The 18,309-nt window shown below is 44.6% G+C and overlaps 1 protein-coding gene across 1 annotated transcript in view; it reads right to left on the minus strand.

Annotated features, from left to right (window-relative positions):
• Window positions 1-976: 976 nt before the first annotated feature.
• Window positions 977-18,309, minus strand: part of ccnb3 (cyclin B3) — a 29,035-nt gene continuing 11,702 nt past the window's right edge. Inside the window, exons 9-11 of the mRNA XM_071378262.1 lie at window positions 5,133-5,282; window positions 4,590-4,720; window positions 977-1,760 (exon numbers count right to left, since the gene is read on the minus strand). Coding sequence (XP_071234363.1) covers window positions 1,682-1,760; window positions 4,590-4,720; window positions 5,133-5,282 — 360 coding nt within the window. The 3' untranslated portion in view covers window positions 977-1,681. The remainder of the gene's footprint in view (window positions 1,761-4,589; window positions 4,721-5,132; window positions 5,283-18,309) is intronic.

Genomic DNA, 18,309 nt, shown 5'->3' on the forward strand with positions numbered 1-18,309 from the left:
CAGACCCACTCCTGGCTCCCCAGTGGGTGGGCCCATGCCCTCCCAGACCCACTCCTGGCTCCCCAGTGGGTGGGCCCATGCCCTCCCAGACCCACTCTTGGCTCCCCAGTGGGTGGGTCCATGCCCTCCCAGACCCACTCTTGGCTCCCCAGTGGGTGGGCCCATGCCCTCCCAGACCCACTCCTGGCTCCCCAGTGGGTGGGCCCATGCCCTCCCAGACCCACTCTTGGCTCCCCAGTGGGTGGGCTCATGCCCTCCCAGACCCACTCTTGGCTCCCCAGTGGGTGGGCCCATGCCCTCCCAGACCCACTCCTGGCTCCCCAGTCATGTCCATGAAATCAAATAGATTAGGTCCTAATTCATTTATTTCAATTGAGTGATTTCCTTAGGAACTGTAACTCAGTAAAATCTTTGAAATTGTGTTTTATATTTTTGTTCATTAAAATGTAGACAGTCGGACTCTGCAGGACTATTACAACCTGTTGAAAACTATGCCAGTCAGACGGCTCAATAAAAACAGCCAGGGACGATTAATTTTCATAAAGTCAGTTATCATCCTTCTGTTGTCAAAGTACAGGTGTAGAGATATCAGGGAGAGCTTTGGGCCAGTGATGGTCACTGGTCGAGTCCCTGAGCAGGCAAGGTGGAAAAGTATTCCGTCCTGCCCTTGAGTTCAAGCCCAGCCAATCAGAATGAATGCAGTTATCCCAACTGCTCCCTGAACGCCGATGTCGATTAAGGCAGAAAAACCTCATTAAATAAATTTAATCTGTCATACCCCATCAGAACCCAAAATATAAGCTTGTTTTTACAAAGTAAATAATCATGATGTCTGGCCAGCGTATGAATTTAGTAGTTACTTTTCTCCAGCCTTTAACTGGAATTGTAAACAAAAGCGATGTGATTTGTTGCGATGGACTTCTCCATGCAAGTAGGCATCACACCTTAAAGTAAGGGCAAAAAAATGACAAGATCATTTGTTTTATAAACAATAAAACAGGGTTTATTTAATTTTCAGAGGTCTGAGCCATTTAAAAATAGCGTAACAGTAAAATCCTCTTTGTTCAAAATGTTAAAGACTTTATACATGATACACACTGTACAACATAAAATACATTTTTAGAGGCAGACAGACCTGGAGAGGAACTGAGTAGTATGCAGGCTTTAGTTCCAGCACCAGTCTAACACACCTGCTTCCGCTAATCAAGGTCCTGATGAGAGGCCGATTAGTAGAATAAAGTTGTGTAAATTGGAGCAGGGCTGGAGCAAAACCTTGACAACTCACGACAGACAGCCATCGTTTATACCGATAAAGAACACTGTTACCGTGGGTTACACAACAATATCAAAATGGTCAGTGATATTAATAGTAAATCTATTTACTTTTTCCCTCTCACTACACACTTCTAAAAATACCTTTAACTTTTAGATTAAACTTCAAACACTTGTATAAAAAGTTTAAACATGTTTTTTTCTTAAAGTGTAAAAACAGATACAAAATACAACATGAACATGTAAAAAAAAGCATTGCAGCTATAAAAAAAAAATACGCTTGATTATACAACAGAAGATGCCATCCCTTCATTATAAAAATTAACAGTGATATATATAATTATTACAAAATATATACAGTCTCTCCTTAGAATATGTACATATTCTCCCACCGACTGGTTTCTATGGGTCACTCCAACGCCCTCTCCAACGCCTTCTCCAACGCCTCCAGGTCCACCGTGGGAATTGTCGCGACTTCAAAGAAAACCCTGATGGCAAAAAAGAAAAGTCTCCATTGAAAGTATTCACTTACAAACGCAACCCCCCCCCCCCACCACGTCGCCATGTGCCGTTACGATAGAAACCTACGGGAATGACGTCACCAAGTGTAGGCGTGTGCTTTTTGTAAGAGTCGGCCCACTGCGGAACAATTGACACCAGCGCCACCATGGAAGTGACTGCAACAAAGCGTGGAAAGACGAGGGATGGCGGCCTGCCAATTCAACGTTGGCTCCTCGCACCTTGCCCCTCCGTCCACCGGGCTTGTCAATATCCACTGTCCATTCCGACACTGCTCTACCTCATTACCTCCGGCACCAAAACAGTGTCGACATACGTAAAACAGTGTTTCTATGGGGTAGGATTCAAAGAAAACCTGAAACAAGTTTAGTCAGGGGGACGGTATTTTCTTGCTCGTCTTTAAAAATGTTTTACCTTGATGATGTCAGACACAACTTGATTTTCTTTCTTCAACATGTAAAAATGCACCATTTTAACATACAGTTGAAGTCGGAAGTTTACATACACTTAGGTTGGAGTCATTAAAACTCGTTTCTCAACCACTACACATATTTCTTGTTAACAAACTATAGTTTTGGTAAGTCGGTTAGGACATGTACTTTGTGCATGACACAAGTAGTTTTTCCAACAATTGTTTACCTACAGATTATTTCACTTTATTGCAATTCCAGTGGGTCAGAAGTTTACATACACTGAGTTGACTGTGCCTTTAAACAGCTTGGAAAATACCAGAAAATGTCATGCTTTAAAAGCTTCTGATAGGCTAATTGACATAATTTGAGTCAATTGGAGGTGTACCTGTGGATGTATTTCAAGGCCTACCTTCAAACTCAGTGCCTCTTTGCTTGACATCATGGGAAAATCAAAAGAAATCAGCCAAGACCTCAGAAAATAAATAAATTGGAGACCTCCACAAGTCTGGAAATTGCTCCCAAGGACGAACCAAACGCCTGAAGGTACCACGTTCATCTGTACAAACAATAGTACGCAAGTATAAACACCATGGGACCACGCAGCCATCATACCGCTCAGGAACGAGACGCGTTGTCCCCTAAAAGTCCAAATCAATCCCAGAAAAACAGCAAAGGACCCTGTGAAGATGCTGGGGGAATCCGGTACAAAAGTATCTACATCCACAGTAAAACGAGTCCAATATCGACATAACCTGAAAGGCCGCTCAGCAAGGAAGAAGCCACTGCTCCAAATCGCCATAAAAAAGCCAGACTATGGTTTGCAACTGCACATGGGGACAATGATCGTACTTTTTGGAGAAATGTCCTCTGGTCTGATGAAACAAAAATAGAACTGTTTGGCCATAATGACCATCGTTATGTTTGGAGGAAAAAGGGGGAAGCTTGCAAGCCGAAGAACACCATCCCAACCGTGAAGCACGGGGGTGGCAGCATCATGTTGTGGGGTGCTTTGCTGCAGGAGGGACTGGTGCACTTCACAAAATAGATGGTAGGAAAATTATCTGGATATATTGACACAACATCAAGACAGTCAGGAAGTTAAAGCTTGGGCGCAAATGGGTCTTCCAAATGGACAAATGGCTTAAGGACAACAAAGTCAAGGTATTGGAGTGGCCATCACAAAGCCCTGACCTCAATCCTGTTAACAATTTGTGGGCAGAACTGAAAAAGCGTGGGCGAGCAAAGAGGCCTACAAACCTGACTCAATTACACCAGCTCTGTCAGGAGGAATGGCCCAAAATTCACCCAACTTATTGTGGGAAGCTACCCGAAACGTTTGACCCAAGTTAAACAATTTAAAGGCAATGCTACCAAATACTAATTGAGTGTATGTAAACTTCTGACCCACTGGGAATGTGATGAAAGAAATCTCTACTATTCTGACATTTCACGTTCTTAAAATAAAGTGGTGATCCTAACTGACCTAAGACAGGGAATTTTTACTAGGATTAAATGTCAGGAATTGTAAAAACTGAGTTTAAATGTATTTGGCTAAGGTGTATGTAAACTTCCGACTTCAACTGTACATAGACACTGGAAACGTGAGATAATGAACACTAGGCTGGAAAGTGGTGTAATGTAGAATGGTCCACATGCAGTCGTGACAGCGCCTCTGGAAAGTGGTGTAATTTAGAATGGTCCACATGCAGTCGTGACAGCGCCTCTGGAAAGTGGTGTAATGTAGAATGGTCCACATGCAGTCGTGACAGCGCCTCTGGAAAGTGGTGTAATGTAGAATGGTCCACATGCAGTCGTGACAGCGCCTCTGGAAAGTGGTGTAATTTAGAATGGTCCACATGCAGTCGTGACAGCGCCTCTTCCCCCTCAGGAGGTTAAAGGTTTGGCATGGGCCCTCAAATCCTCGACCGGGTAAGGACAAAATGTCGTAATATATTCCAACGTCAACAACATTTAGGACCAGTCTATGAATACAATGTGAAAATCATCGTTTTCCCAGGAGGGTCTCACCAGCTGACAACCGGGGTTGAAAATGTTTTGACTCGTGCTCCATGAACTTCTGTAGCCATTTTAGATCCAGGTACAAACTACTTCAAGCACAGCTCATGTGTTTAGTATTTGACAGATGATTAAAAGGATTTTTTTAAATATATATATATATATAGCTTTTATTCAGTCACTCTATTCATACCTTATTTTGAAAGTGAGCAAAGCCTGGGAGCTGACGGACAGTACACTTACTTGTGAGAGTACTATAATACCTAGTTTACACAGTACACTTACTTGTGAGACTACTATAATACCTAGTTTACACAGTACACTTACTTGTGAGAGTACTATAATACCTAGTTTACACAGTACACTTACTTGTGAGAGTACTTGCTCCGGACGGCCAGGAGTTTGTCGTCAGGCGGGGAGGCGAGCATGGAATGGAGCCTCCGGACAACAGGTACCAGCTCTGACACACCGTACCCAGAGTGGAAAACCAGGATGGGGGTCTAGAGTACATAGGGGTGGGTGATTAAATACGGACTATAAAGTTTAGTATTACCAGCGCCGCTGTACCGACTATGGGTGACTGGAGAGGGAGGAGAGGGAGGAGACGGGGACAGTAAGATGGCAGACAAGGCATTGAAGAACCAGGGTACGTTTTCAGACTATAACAGTTAACGGCTCATTGAGAATGGGATGTGTAATAAATACTTAGGAGAGCAGAAAGTGTAGACAGAACGGTACAGAAATACACTGAGCGGCGAAACATTATGAACACCTGCTCTTTCCATGACATGGACTGACCAGGTGAATCCAGGTGAAAGATATGATCCCTTATTGATGTCACCTGTTAAATCCACTTCAACCAGTGTAGATGAAGGGGAGGAGTCGTGTGTGAGTGAGTGTGTAGAAGCTCACCCATCCTCCCAGCTCCTTGGTGACTAGAGCCAGCAGCAGACAGGCTGAGGCCAGTAATGATCCTCTCTCTGGGACCAGATCCATCTCCTGAAGACTCAGCTCACACACATACCGGGCCAGGGTTAGAGTTTCCATACTGGCACTCACACACTGGAGAGAGAGAGAGAGAGAGAGAGATGGTTTACACACACTAGAGAGAGAGAGAGAGATGGTTACACACACTAGAGAGAGAGAGAGAGATGGTTAGAGAGAGAGAGAGAGAGATGGTTACACACACTAGAGAGAGAGAGAGAGAGAGAGATGGTTACACACACTAGAGAGAGAGAGAGAGAGATGGTTACACACACTAGAGAGAGAGAGAGAGAGAGAGATGGTTACACACACTAGAGAGAGAGAGAGAGAGAGATGGTTACACACACTAGAGAGAGAGAGAGAGAGATGGTTACACACACTAGAGAGAGAGAGAGAGATGGTTACACACACTAGAGAGAGAGAGAGAGATGGTTACACACACTGAGAGAGAGAGAGAGATGGTTACACACACTAGGAGAGAGAGAGAGGGTTACACACACTAGAGAGAGAGAGAGAGGGTTACACACACTAGAGAGAGAGAGAGAGGGTTACACACACTAGAGAGAGAGAGAGAGAGGGTTACACACACTAGAGAGAGAGAGAGAGAGGGTTACACACACTAGAGAGAGAGAGAGAGAGGGTTACACACACTAGAGAGAGAGAGAGAGATGGTTTACACACACTAGAGAGAGAGAGAGAGATGGTTACACACACTAGAGAGAGAGAGAGAGGGTTACACACACTAGAGAGAGAGAGAGAGGGTTACACACACTAGAGAGAGAGAGAGAGATGGTTACACACTAGAGAGAGAGAGAGAGAGATGGTTACACACTAGAGAGAGAGAGAGAGAGATGGTTACACACACTAGAGAGAGAGAGAGAGAGATGGTTACACACACTAGAGAGAGAGAGAGAGATGGTTACACACTAGAGAGAGAGAGAGATGGTTACACACTAGAGAGAGAGAGAGATGGTTACACACACTAGAGAGAGAGAGAGAGAGAGATGGTTACACACACTAGAGAGAGAGAGAGAGAGATGGTTACACACACTAGAGAGAGAGATGGTTACACACTAGAGAGAGAGAGAGAGATGGTTACACACACTAGAGAGAGAGAGAGAGATGGTTACACACACTAGAGAGAGAGAGAGAGAGATGGTTACACACACTAGAGAGAGAGAGAGATGGTTACACACACTAGAGAGAGAGAGAGAGATGGTTACACACACTAGAGAGAGAGAGAGAGATGGTTACACACACTAGAGAGAGAGAGAGAGAATGGTTACACACACTAGAGAGAGAGAGAGATGGTTACACACACTAGAGAGAGAGAGAGATGGTTACACACACTAGAGAGAGAGAGAGATGGTTTACACACTAGAGAGAGAGAGATGGTTACACACACTAGAGAGAGAGAGAGAGATGGTTACACACACTAGAGAGAGAGAGAGAGATGGTTACACACACTAGAGAGAGAGAGAGATGGTTACACACACTAGAGAGAGAGAGAGATGGTTACACACTAGAGAGAGAGAGAGAGAGATGGTTACACACTAGAGAGAGAGAGAGATGGTTACACACTAGAGAGAGAGAGAGATGGTTACACACTAGAGAGAGAGAGAGAGAGATGGTTACACACTAGAGAGAGAGAGAGAGAGATGGTTACACACGAGAGAGAGAGAGAGAGAGATGGTTACACACTAGAGAGAGAGAGAGAGAGAAATGGTTACACACTAGAGAGAGAGAGAGAGATGGTTACACACTAGAGAGAGAGAGAGAGAGATGGTTACACACTAGAGAGAGAGAGATGGTTACACACTAGAGAGAGAGAGATGGTTACACACTAGAGAGAGAGAGATGGTTACACACTAGAGAGAGAGAGATGGTTACACACTAGAGAGAGAGAGATGGTTACAGACTAGAGAGAGAGAGAGATGGTTACAGACTAGAGAGAGAGAGATGGTTACACACTAGAGAGAGAGAGATGGTTACAGACTAGAGAGAGAGAGAGATGGTTTACAGACTAGAGAGAGAGAGAGATGGTTACACACACTAGAGAGAGAGAGAGAGAGAGATGGTTACACACTAGAGAGAGAGAGAGAGATGGTTACACACACTAGAGAGAGAGAGAGAGAGAGAGATGGTTACACACTAGAGAGAGAGAGAGAGATGGTTACACACTAGAGAGAGAGAGAGAGATGGTTACACACTAGAGAGAGAGAGAGATGGTTACACACACTAGAGAGAGAGAGAGAGATGGTTACACACACTAGAGAGAGAGAGAGAGAGATGGTTACACACACTAGAGAGAGAGAGAGAGAGATGGTTACACACACTAGAGAGAGAGAGAGATGGTTACACACACTAAGAGAGAGAGAGAGAGATGGTTACACACTAGAGAGAGAGAGAGAGATGGTTACACACACGAGAGAGAGAGAGAGAGATGGTTACACACTAGAGAGAGAGAGAGAGATGGTTACACACTAGAGAGAGAGAGAGAGAGATGGTTACACACACTAGAGAGAGAGAGAGAGAGAGATGGTTACACACACTAGAGAGAGAGAGAGAGAGATGGTTACACACTAGAGAGAGAGAGAGAGAGAGATGGTTACACACACTAGAGAGAGAGAGAGAGAGATGGTTACACACTAGAGAGAGAGAGAGAGAGATGGTTACACACACTAGAGAGAGAGAGAGATGGTTACACACTAGAGAGAGAGAGAGAGAGATGGTTACACACTAGAGAGAGAGAGAGAGAGATGGTTACACACTAGAGAGAGAGAGAGATGGTTACACACTAGAGAGAGAGAGAGAGAGATGGTTACACACTAGAGAGAGAGAGAGAGATGGTTACACACTAGAGAGAGAGAGAGATGGTTACACACACTAGAGAGAGAGAGAGATGGTTACACACACTAGAGAGAGAGAGAGAGAGATGGTTACACACTAGAGAGAGAGAGAGATGGTTACACACTAGAGAGAGAGAGAGATGGTTACACACTAGAGAGAGAGAGAGAGAGATGGTTACACACTAGAGAGAGAGAGAGAGAGATGGTTACACACACTAGAGAGAGAGAGAGAGAGAGATGGTTTACACACTAGAGAGAGAGAGAGAGATGGTTACACACACTAGAGAGAGAGAGATGGTTACACACACTAGAGAGAGAGAGAGAGAGATGGTTACACACTAGAGAGAGAGAGATGGTTACACACTAGAGAGAGAGAGAGAGATGGTTACACACTAGAGAGAGAGATGGTTACACACTGAGAGAGAGAGAGATGGTTACACACTAGAGAGAGAGAGATGGTTACAGACTAGAGAGAGAGAGAGATGGTTACAGACTAGAGAGAGAGAGAGATGGTTACAGACTAGAGAGAGAGAGAGATGGTTACAGACTAGAGAGAGAGAGAGATGGTTACACACTAGAGAGAGAGAGAGAGATGGTTACACACTAGAGAGAGAGAGAGAGAGATGGTTACACACTAGAGAGAGAGAGAGAGAGATGGTTACACACTAGAGAGAGAGAGAGAGAGAGATGGTTACACACTAGAGAGAGAGAGAGAGAGATGGTTACACACTAGAGAGAGAGAGAGAGAGAGATGGTTACACACTAGAGAGAGAGAGAGAGAGAGATGGTTACACACTGAGAGAGAGAGAGAGAGAGATGGTTACACACACTAGAGAGAGAGAGAGAGAGAGATGGTTACACACTAGAGAGAGAGAGAGAGAGAGATGGTTTACACACTAGAGAGAGAGAGAGAGAGATGGTTACACACTAGAGAGAGAGAGAGAGAGATGGTTACACACTAGAGAGAGAGAGAGAGAGATGGTTACACACACTAGAGAGAGAGAGAGAGAGATGGTTACACACACTAGAGAGAGAGAGAGATGGTTACACACTAGAGAGAGAGAGAGAGAGATGGTTACACACTAGAGAGAGAGAGAGAGAGATGGTTACACACTAGAGAGAGAGAGAGAGAGATGGTTACACACTAGAGAGAGAGAGAGAGAGATGGTTACACACACTAGAGAGAGAGAGAGAGATGGTTACACACACTAGAGAGAGAGAGAGAGATGGTTACACACACTAGAGAGAGAGAGAGAGAGATGGTTACACACACTAGAGAGAGAGATGGTTACACACTAGAGAGAGAGAGAGATGGTTACACACTAGAGAGAGAGAGAGATGGTTACACACTAGAGAGAGAGAGAGAGAGATGGTTACACACACTAGAGAGAGAGAGAGAGAGAGATGGTTTACACACTAGAGAGAGAGAGAGAGATGGTTACACACTAGAGAGAGAGAGATGGTTACACACACTAGAGAGAGAGAGAGAGAGATGGTTACACACTAGAGAGAGAGAGATGGTTACACACTAGAGAGAGAGAGAGAGATGGTTACACACTAGAGAGAGAGAGAGAGATGGTTACACACTAGAGAGAGAGAGAGAGAGATGGTTACACACTAGAGAGAGAGAGATGGTTACACACTAGAGAGAGAGAGATGGTTACAGACTAGAGAGAGAGAGAGATGGTTACAGACTAGAGAGAGAGAGAGATGGTTACAGACTAGAGAGAGAGAGAGATGGTTACAGACTAGAGAGAGAGAGAGATGGTTACACACTAGAGAGAGAGAGAGATGGTTACACACTAGAGAGAGAGAGAGAGAGATGGTTACACACACTAGAGAGAGAGAGAGAGAGAGATGGTTACACACACTAGAGAGAGAGAGAGAGAGAGATGGTTACACACTAGAGAGAGAGAGAGATGGTTACACACTAGAGAGAGAGAGAGAGATGGTTACACACTAGAGAGAGAGAGAGAGATGGTTACACACACTAGAGAGAGAGAGAGAGAGATGGTTACACACACTAGAGAGAGAGAGAGAGAGATGGTTACACACACTAGAGAGAGAGAGAGATGGTTACACACACTAGAGAGAGAGAGAGAGGGTTACACACACTAGAGAGAGAGAGAGAGATGGGTACACACTAGAGAGAGAGAGAGAGATGGTTACACACTAGAGAGAGAGAGAGAGAGAGATGGTTACACACACTAGAGAGAGAGAGAGAGATGGTTACACACTAGAGAGAGAGAGAGAGAGAGATGGTTACACACTAGAGAGAGAGAGAGAGAGATGGTTACACACACTGAGAGAGAGAGAGAGAGAGATGGTTACACACTAGAGAGAGAGAGAGAGAGAGATGGTTACACACACTAGAGAGAGAGAGAGAGAGATGGTTACACACTAGAGAGAGAGAGAGAGAGATGGTTACACACACTAGAGAGAGAGAGAGATGGTTACACACTAGAGAGAGAGAGAGAGAGATGGTTACACACTAGAGAGAGAGAGAGAGAGATGGTTACACACTAGAGAGAGAGAGAGAGAGATGGTTACACACTAGAGAGAGAGAGAGAGATGGTTACACACTAGAGAGAGAGAGAGAGATGGTTACACACTAGAGAGAGAGAGAGATGGTTACACACACTAGAGAGAGAGAGAGAGATGGTTACACACACTAGAGAGAGAGAGAGAGAGATGGTTACACACACTAGAGAGAGAGATGGTTACACACTAGAGAGAGAGAGAGATGGTTACACACTAGAGAGAGAGAGAGATGGTTACACACACTAGAGAGAGAGAGAGAGAGATGGTTACACACACTAGAGAGAGAGAGAGAGATGGTTACACACACTAGAGAGAGAGAGAGAGAGAGATGGTTTACACACTAGAGAGAGAGAGAGAGATGGTTACACACACTAGAGAGAGAGAGAGAGAGATGGTTACACACTAGAGAGAGAGAGATGGTTACACACTAGAGAGAGAGAGAGAGATGGTTACACACTGAGAGAGAGAGAGAGATGGTTACACACTAGAGAGAGAGAGAGAGATGGTTACACACTAGAGAGAGAGAGATGGTTACACACTAGAGAGAGAGATGGTTACAGACTAGAGAGAGAGAGAGATGGTTACAGACTAGAGAGAGAGAGAGATGGTTACAGACTAGAGAGAGAGAGAGATGGTTACAGACTAGAGAGAGAGAGAGATGGTTACACACTAGAGAGAGAGAGAGAGAGATGGTTACACACTAGAGAGAGAGAGAGAGAGAGAGAGATGGTTACACACTAGAGAGAGAGAGAGAGAGAGGGGCTACACACACTAGAGAGAGAGAGAGAGAGAGAGATGGTTACACACACTAGAGAGAGAGAGAGAGAGATGGTTACACACACTAGAGAGAGAGAGAGAGAGAGATGGTTACACACTAGAGAGAGAGAGAGAGAGAGATGGTTACACACTAGAGAGAGAGAGAGAGAGAGATGGTTACACACACTAGAGAGAGAGAGAGAGATGGTTACACACACTAGAGAGAGAGAGAGAGATGGTTACACACACTAGAGAGAGAGAGATGGTTACACACACTAGAGAGAGAGAGAGAGAGATGGTTACACACACTAGAGAGAGAGAGAGAGAGATGGTTACACACTAGAGAGAGAGAGAGAGAGATGGTTACACACTAGAGAGAGAGAGAGAGAGATGGTTACACACTAGAGAGAGAGAGAGAGAGATGGTTACACACTAGAGAGAGAGAGAGAGAGAGATGGTTACACACTAGAGAGAGAGAGAGAGAGAGATGGTTACACACGAGAGAGAGAGAGAGAGAGATGGTTACACACTAGAGAGAGAGAGAGAGAGATGGTTACACACTAGAGAGAGAGAGAGAGAGAGATGGTTACACACTAGAGAGAGAGAGAGAGATGGTTACACACTAGAGAGAGAGAGAGAGATGGTTACACACTAGAGAGAGAGAGAGAGATGGTTACACACACTAGAGAGAGAGAGAGATGGTTACACACACTAGAGAGAGAGAGAGATGGTTACACACACTAGAGAGAGAGAGAGAGATGGTTACACACTAGAGAGAGAGAGAGAGATGGTTACACACTAGAGAGAGAGAGAGAGATGGTTACACACACTAGAGAGAGAGAGATGGTTACACACTAGAGAGAGAGAGATGGTTACACACACTAGAGAGAGAGAGAGAGATGGTTACACACACTAGAGAGAGAGAGAGATGGTTACACACACTAGAGAGAGAGAGAGAGAGATGGTTACACACACTGAGAGAGAGAGAGAGAGAGATGGTTACACACTAGAGAGAGAGAGAGAGATGGTTACACACACTAGAGAGAGAGAGATGGTTACACACACTAGAGAGAGAGAGAGAGATGGTTACACACTAGAGAGAGAGAGAGAGAGAGATGGTTACACACTAGAGAGAGAGAGAGAGAGAGATGGTTACACACACTAGAGAGAGAGAGAGAGAGAGAGATGGTTACACACTAGAGAGAGAGAGAGATGGTTACACACACTAGAGAGAGAGAGAGATGGTTACACACACTAGAGAGAGAGAGAGAGATGGTTACACACTAGAGAGAGAGAGAGATGGTTACACACTAGAGAGAGAGAGAGATGGTTACACACTAGAGAGAGAGAGAGAGAGATGGTTACACACACTAGAGAGAGAGAGAGAGATGGTTACACACACTAGAGAGAGAGAGAGAGATGGTTACACACACTAGAGAGAGAGAGAGAGATGGTTACACACTAGAGAGAGAGAGAGAGATGGTTACACACTAGAGAGAGAGAGAGAGAGAGATGGTTACACACACTAGAGAGAGAGAGAGAGAGAGATGGTTACACACTAGAGAGAGAGAGAGATGGTTACACACACTAGAGAGAGAGAGAGAGAGAGATGGTTACACACACTAGAGAGAGAGAGAGAGAGAGATGGTTACACACTAGAGAGAGAGAGAGAGATGGTTACACACTAGAGAGAGAGAGAGATGGTTACACACTAGAGAGAGAGAGAGAGAGATGGTTACACACTAGAGAGAGAGAGAGAGAGATGGTTACACACTAGAGAGAGAGAGATGGTTACACACTAGAGAGAGAGAGATGGTTACAGACTAGAGAGAGAGAGATGGTTACAGACTAGAGAGAGAGATGGTTACAGACTAGAGAGAGAGAGATGGTTACAGACTAGAGAGAGAGAGAGATGGTTACAGACTAGAGAGAGAGAGAGATGGTTACACACTAGAGAGAGAGAGAGAGAGAGAGATGGTTTACACACTAGAGAGAGAGAGAGAGATGGTTACACACACTAGAGAGAGAGAGAGAGATGGTTACACACACTAGAGAGAGAGAGAGAGAGAGATGGTTACACACACTAGAGAGAGAGAGAGAGATGGTTACACACGAGAGAGAGAGAGAGAGATGGTTACACACGAGAGAGAGAGAGAGAGATGGTTACACACACTAGAGAGAGAGAGAGAGATGGGTACACACACTAGAGAGAGAGAGAGAGAGAGATGGTTACACACACGAGAGAGAGAGAGAGATGGTTACACACACTAGAGAGAGAGAGAGATGGTTACACACACTAGAGAGAGAGAGAGATGGTTACACACTAGAGAGAGAGAGAGAGAGAGATGGTTACACACACTAGAGAGAGAGAGAGAGATGGTTACACACTAGAGAGAGAGAGAGAGAGAGATGGTTACACACGAGAGAGAGAGAGAGAGAGAGATGGTTACACACACTAGAGAGAGAGAGAGAGAGAGATGGTTACACACTAGAGAGAGAGAGAGAGAGAGATGGTTACACACACTAGAGAGAGAGAGAGAGAGAGATGGTTACACACACTAGAGAGAGAGAGAGAGAGAGATGGTTACACACACTAGAGAGAGAGAGAGAGAGAGATGGTTACACACTAGAGAGAGAGAGAGAGAGATGGTTACACACACTAGAGAGAGAGAGAGATGGTTACACACACTAGAGAGAGAGAGAGAGAGAGATGGTTACACACTAGAGAGAGAGAGAGAGATGGTTACACACTAGAGAGAGAGAGAGATGGTTACACACTAGAGAGAGAGAGAGAGAGATGGTTACACACTAGAGAGAGAGAGAGAGAGATAGTTACACACTAGAGAGAGAGAGAGAGAGATGGTTACACACTAGAGAGAGAGAGAGAGAGATGGTTACACACACTAGAGAGAGAGAGAGAGATGGTTTACACACTAGAGAGAGAGAGAGAGAGATGGTTACACACTAGAGAGAGAGATGGTTACACACTAGAGAGAGAGAGAGATGGTTACACACTAGAGAGAGAGAGAGATGGTTACACACACTAGAGAGAGAGAGAGAGAGATGGTTACACACACTAGAGAGAGAGAGAGAGAGAGATGGTTACACACACTAGAGAGAGAGAGAGATGGTTTACACACTAGAGAGAGAGAGAGAGATGGTTACACACACTAGAGAGAGAGAGAGAGATGGTTACACACTAGAGAGAGAGAGAGAGAGATGTTTACACACACTAGAGAGAGAGAGATGGTTACACACTAGAGAGAGAGAGAGAGAGAGATGGTTACACACTAGAGAGAGAGAGAGAGAGATGGTTACACACTAGAGAGAGAGAGATGGTTACACACTAGAGAGAGAGAGATGGTTACAGACTAGAGAGAGAGAGAGATGGTTACAGACTAGAGAGAGAGAGAGATGGTTACAGACTAGAGAGAGAGAGAGATGGTTACAGACTAGAGAGAGAGAGAGATGGTTACAGACTAGAGAGAGAGAGAGATGGTTACACACTAGAGAGAGAGAGAGATGGTTACACACTAGAGAGAGAGAGAGATGGTTACACACTAGAGAGAGAGAGAGAGAGAGAGATGGTTACACACACTAGAGAGAGAGAGAGAGAGAGATGGTTACACACACTAGAGAGAGAGAGAGAGAGAGATGGTTACACACACTAGAGAGAGAGAGAGAGAGAGAGATGGTTACACACACGAGAGAGAGAGAGAGAGAGAGATGGTTACACACACTAGAGAGAGAGAGAGAGAGATGGTTACACACTAGAGAGAGAGAGAGAGATGGTTACACACTAGAGAGAGAGAGAGAGATGGTTACACACTAGAGAGAGAGAGAGAGATGGTTACACACACTAGAGAGAGAGAGAGAGAGATGGTTACACACACTAGAGAGAGAGAGAGAGAGATGGTTACACACTAGAGAGAGAGAGAGAGAGAGATGGTTACACACTAGAGAGAGAGAGAGAGAGATGGTTACACACTAGAGAGAGAGAGAGAGAGATGGTTACACACTAGAGAGAGAGAGAGAGAGAGAGATGGTTACACACTAGAGAGAGAGAGAGAGAGAGAGATGGTTACACACTAGAGAGAGAGAGAGATGGTTACACACTAGAGAGAGAGAGAGATGGTTACACACTAGAGAGAGAGAGAGAGATGGTTACACACACTAGAGAGAGAGAGAGATGGTTACACACACTAGAGAGAGAGAGAGAGAGAGATGGTTACACACACTAGAGAGAGAGAGAGAGATGGTTACACACTAGAGAGAGAGAGAGAGATGGTTACACACACTAGAGAGAGAGAGATGGTTACACACTAGAGAGAGAGAGATGGTTACACACTAGAGAGAGAGAGAGATGGTTACACACTAGAGAGAGAGAGAGAGATGGTTACACACACTAGAGAGAGAGAGAGATGGTTACACACACTAGAGAGAGAGAGAGAGAGAGATGGTTACACACACTAGAGAGAGAGAGAGAGATGGTTACACACTAGAGAGAGAGAGAGAGATGGTTACACACACTAGAGAGAGAGAGATGGTTACACACACTAGAGAGAGAGAGAGAGATGGTTACACACTAGAGAGAGAGAGAGAGAGAGATGGTTACACACTAGAGAGAGAGAGAGAGAGAGATGGTTACACACACTAGAGAGAGAGAGAGAGAGAGATGGTTACACACTAGAGAGAGAGAGAGATGGTTACACACTAGAGAGAGAGAGAGAGATGGTTACACACACTAGAGAGAGAGAGAGAGATGGTTACACACACTAGAGAGAGAGAGAGAGAGAGATGGTTACACACACTAGAGAGAGAGAGAGAGATGGTTACACACTAGAGAGAGAGAGAGATGGTTACACACTAGAGAGAGAGAGAGAGATGGTTACACACACTAGAGAGAGAGAGAGAGATGGTTACACACTAGAGAGAGAGAGAGAGAGAGATGGTTACACACTAGAGAGAGAGAGAGAGAGAGATGGTTACACACACTAGAGAGAGAGAGAGAGAGAGAGATGGTTACACACTAGAGAGAGAGAGAGAGAGAGAGATGGTTACACACACTAGAGAGAGAGAGAGAGAGAGAGATGGTTACACACTAGAGAGAGAGAGAGATGGTTACACACTAGAGACACAGAGAGAGATGGTTAGACACTAGAGAGAGAGAGAGATGGTTACACACTAGAGAGAGAGAGAGAGAGAGATGGTTACACACTAGAGAGAGAGAGAGATGGTTACACACTAGAGAGAGAGAGAGATGGTTACACACTAGAGAGAGAGAGAGAGAGATGGTTACACACTAGAGAGAGAGAGAGAGAGATGGTTACACACTAGAGAGAGAGAGAGAGAGATGGTTACACACACTAGAGAGAGAGAGAGAGATGGTTACACACACTAGAGAGAGAGAGAGAGATGGTTACACACACTAGAGAGAGAGAGATGGTTACACACTAGAGAGAGAGAGATGGTTACACACTAGAGAGAGAGAGATGGTTACACACTAGAGAGAGAGAGATGGTTACACACTAGAGAGAGAGAGAGAGAGATGGTTACACACTAGAGAGAGAGAGAGAGAGATGGTTACACACACTAGAGAGAGAGAGAGAGAGATGGTTACACACACTAGAGAGAGAGAGAGATGGTTTACACACTAGAGAGAGAGAGAGAGATGGTTACACACACTAGAGAGAGAGAGAGAGATGGTTACACACTAGAGAGAGAGAGAGATGGTTACACACTAGAGAGAGAGAGAGAGGGTTACACACTAGAGAGAGAGAGAGATGGTTACACACACTAGAGAGAGAGAGAGATGGTTACACACTAGAGAGAGAGAGAGATGGTTACACACTAGAGAGAGAGAGAGATGGTTACACACTAGAGAGAGAGAGAGATGGTTACACACTAGAGAGAGAGAGAGATGGTTACACACTAGAGAGAGAGAGAGATGGTTACACACTAGAGAGAGAGAGAGAGATGGTTACACACTAGAGAGAGAGAGATGGTTACACACTAGAGAGAGAGAGAGAGAGTTACACACACTAGAGAGAGAGAGAGAGAGATGGTTACACACTAGAGAGAGAGAGATGGTTACACACACTAGAGAGAGAGAGAGAGAGATGGTTACACACTAGAGAGAGAGAGAGAGATGGTTACACACTAGAGAGAGAGAGATGGTTACACACTAGAGAGAGAGAGAGAGATGGTTACACACTAGAGAGAGAGAGAGAGAGAGATTACACACTAGAGAGAGAGAGAGAGATGGTTACACACTAGAGAGAGAGAGAGAGAGATGGTTACACACTAGAGAGAGAGAGATGGTTACACACTAGAGAGAGAGAGATGGTTACAGACTAGAGAGAGAGAGATGGTTACAGACTAGAGAGAGAGAGAGATGGTTACAGACTAGAGAGAGAGAGAGATGGTTACAGACTAGAGAGAGAGAGAGATGGTTACACACTAGAGAGAGAGAGAGATGGTTACACACTAGAGAGAGAGAGAGAGAGATGGTTACACACTAGAGAGAGAGAGAGAGAGAGAGAGATGGTTACACACACTAGAGAGAGAGAGAGAGAGATGGTTACACACTAGAGAGAGAGAGAGAGAGAGAGATGGTTACAGACTAGATGCTGCAGACAAGAGGATCAACATGCATAGTGTTGCACATTTGGAGAATATTCAGAGGTGGACACCTCTGAAATATATGCAAATACATTTTAATACCATTTAAATGCAGATGTTTTTTTTGCATTGGATATATTTATAATATGGAGACAAACATAAGGTAAAAGGGTTATCATAAGTAGACAGTTACAAATGATTAAATCCTAACAGAAATTACAAATTAAATGAGTTGACTTCACATTGGATGATTTCACTGAACAACAGGGAACATTGAATGATACATCACATCTCCCAAAAACGGTTTCAACATACATCTGTAAAATGATAGTCTAGAA

This window comes from Salvelinus alpinus, chromosome 31, assembly GCF_045679555.1.
Source record: "Salvelinus alpinus chromosome 31, SLU_Salpinus.1, whole genome shotgun sequence".
In the NCBI taxonomy this organism is placed as follows: Eukaryota; Metazoa; Chordata; class Actinopteri; order Salmoniformes; family Salmonidae; genus Salvelinus; species Salvelinus alpinus.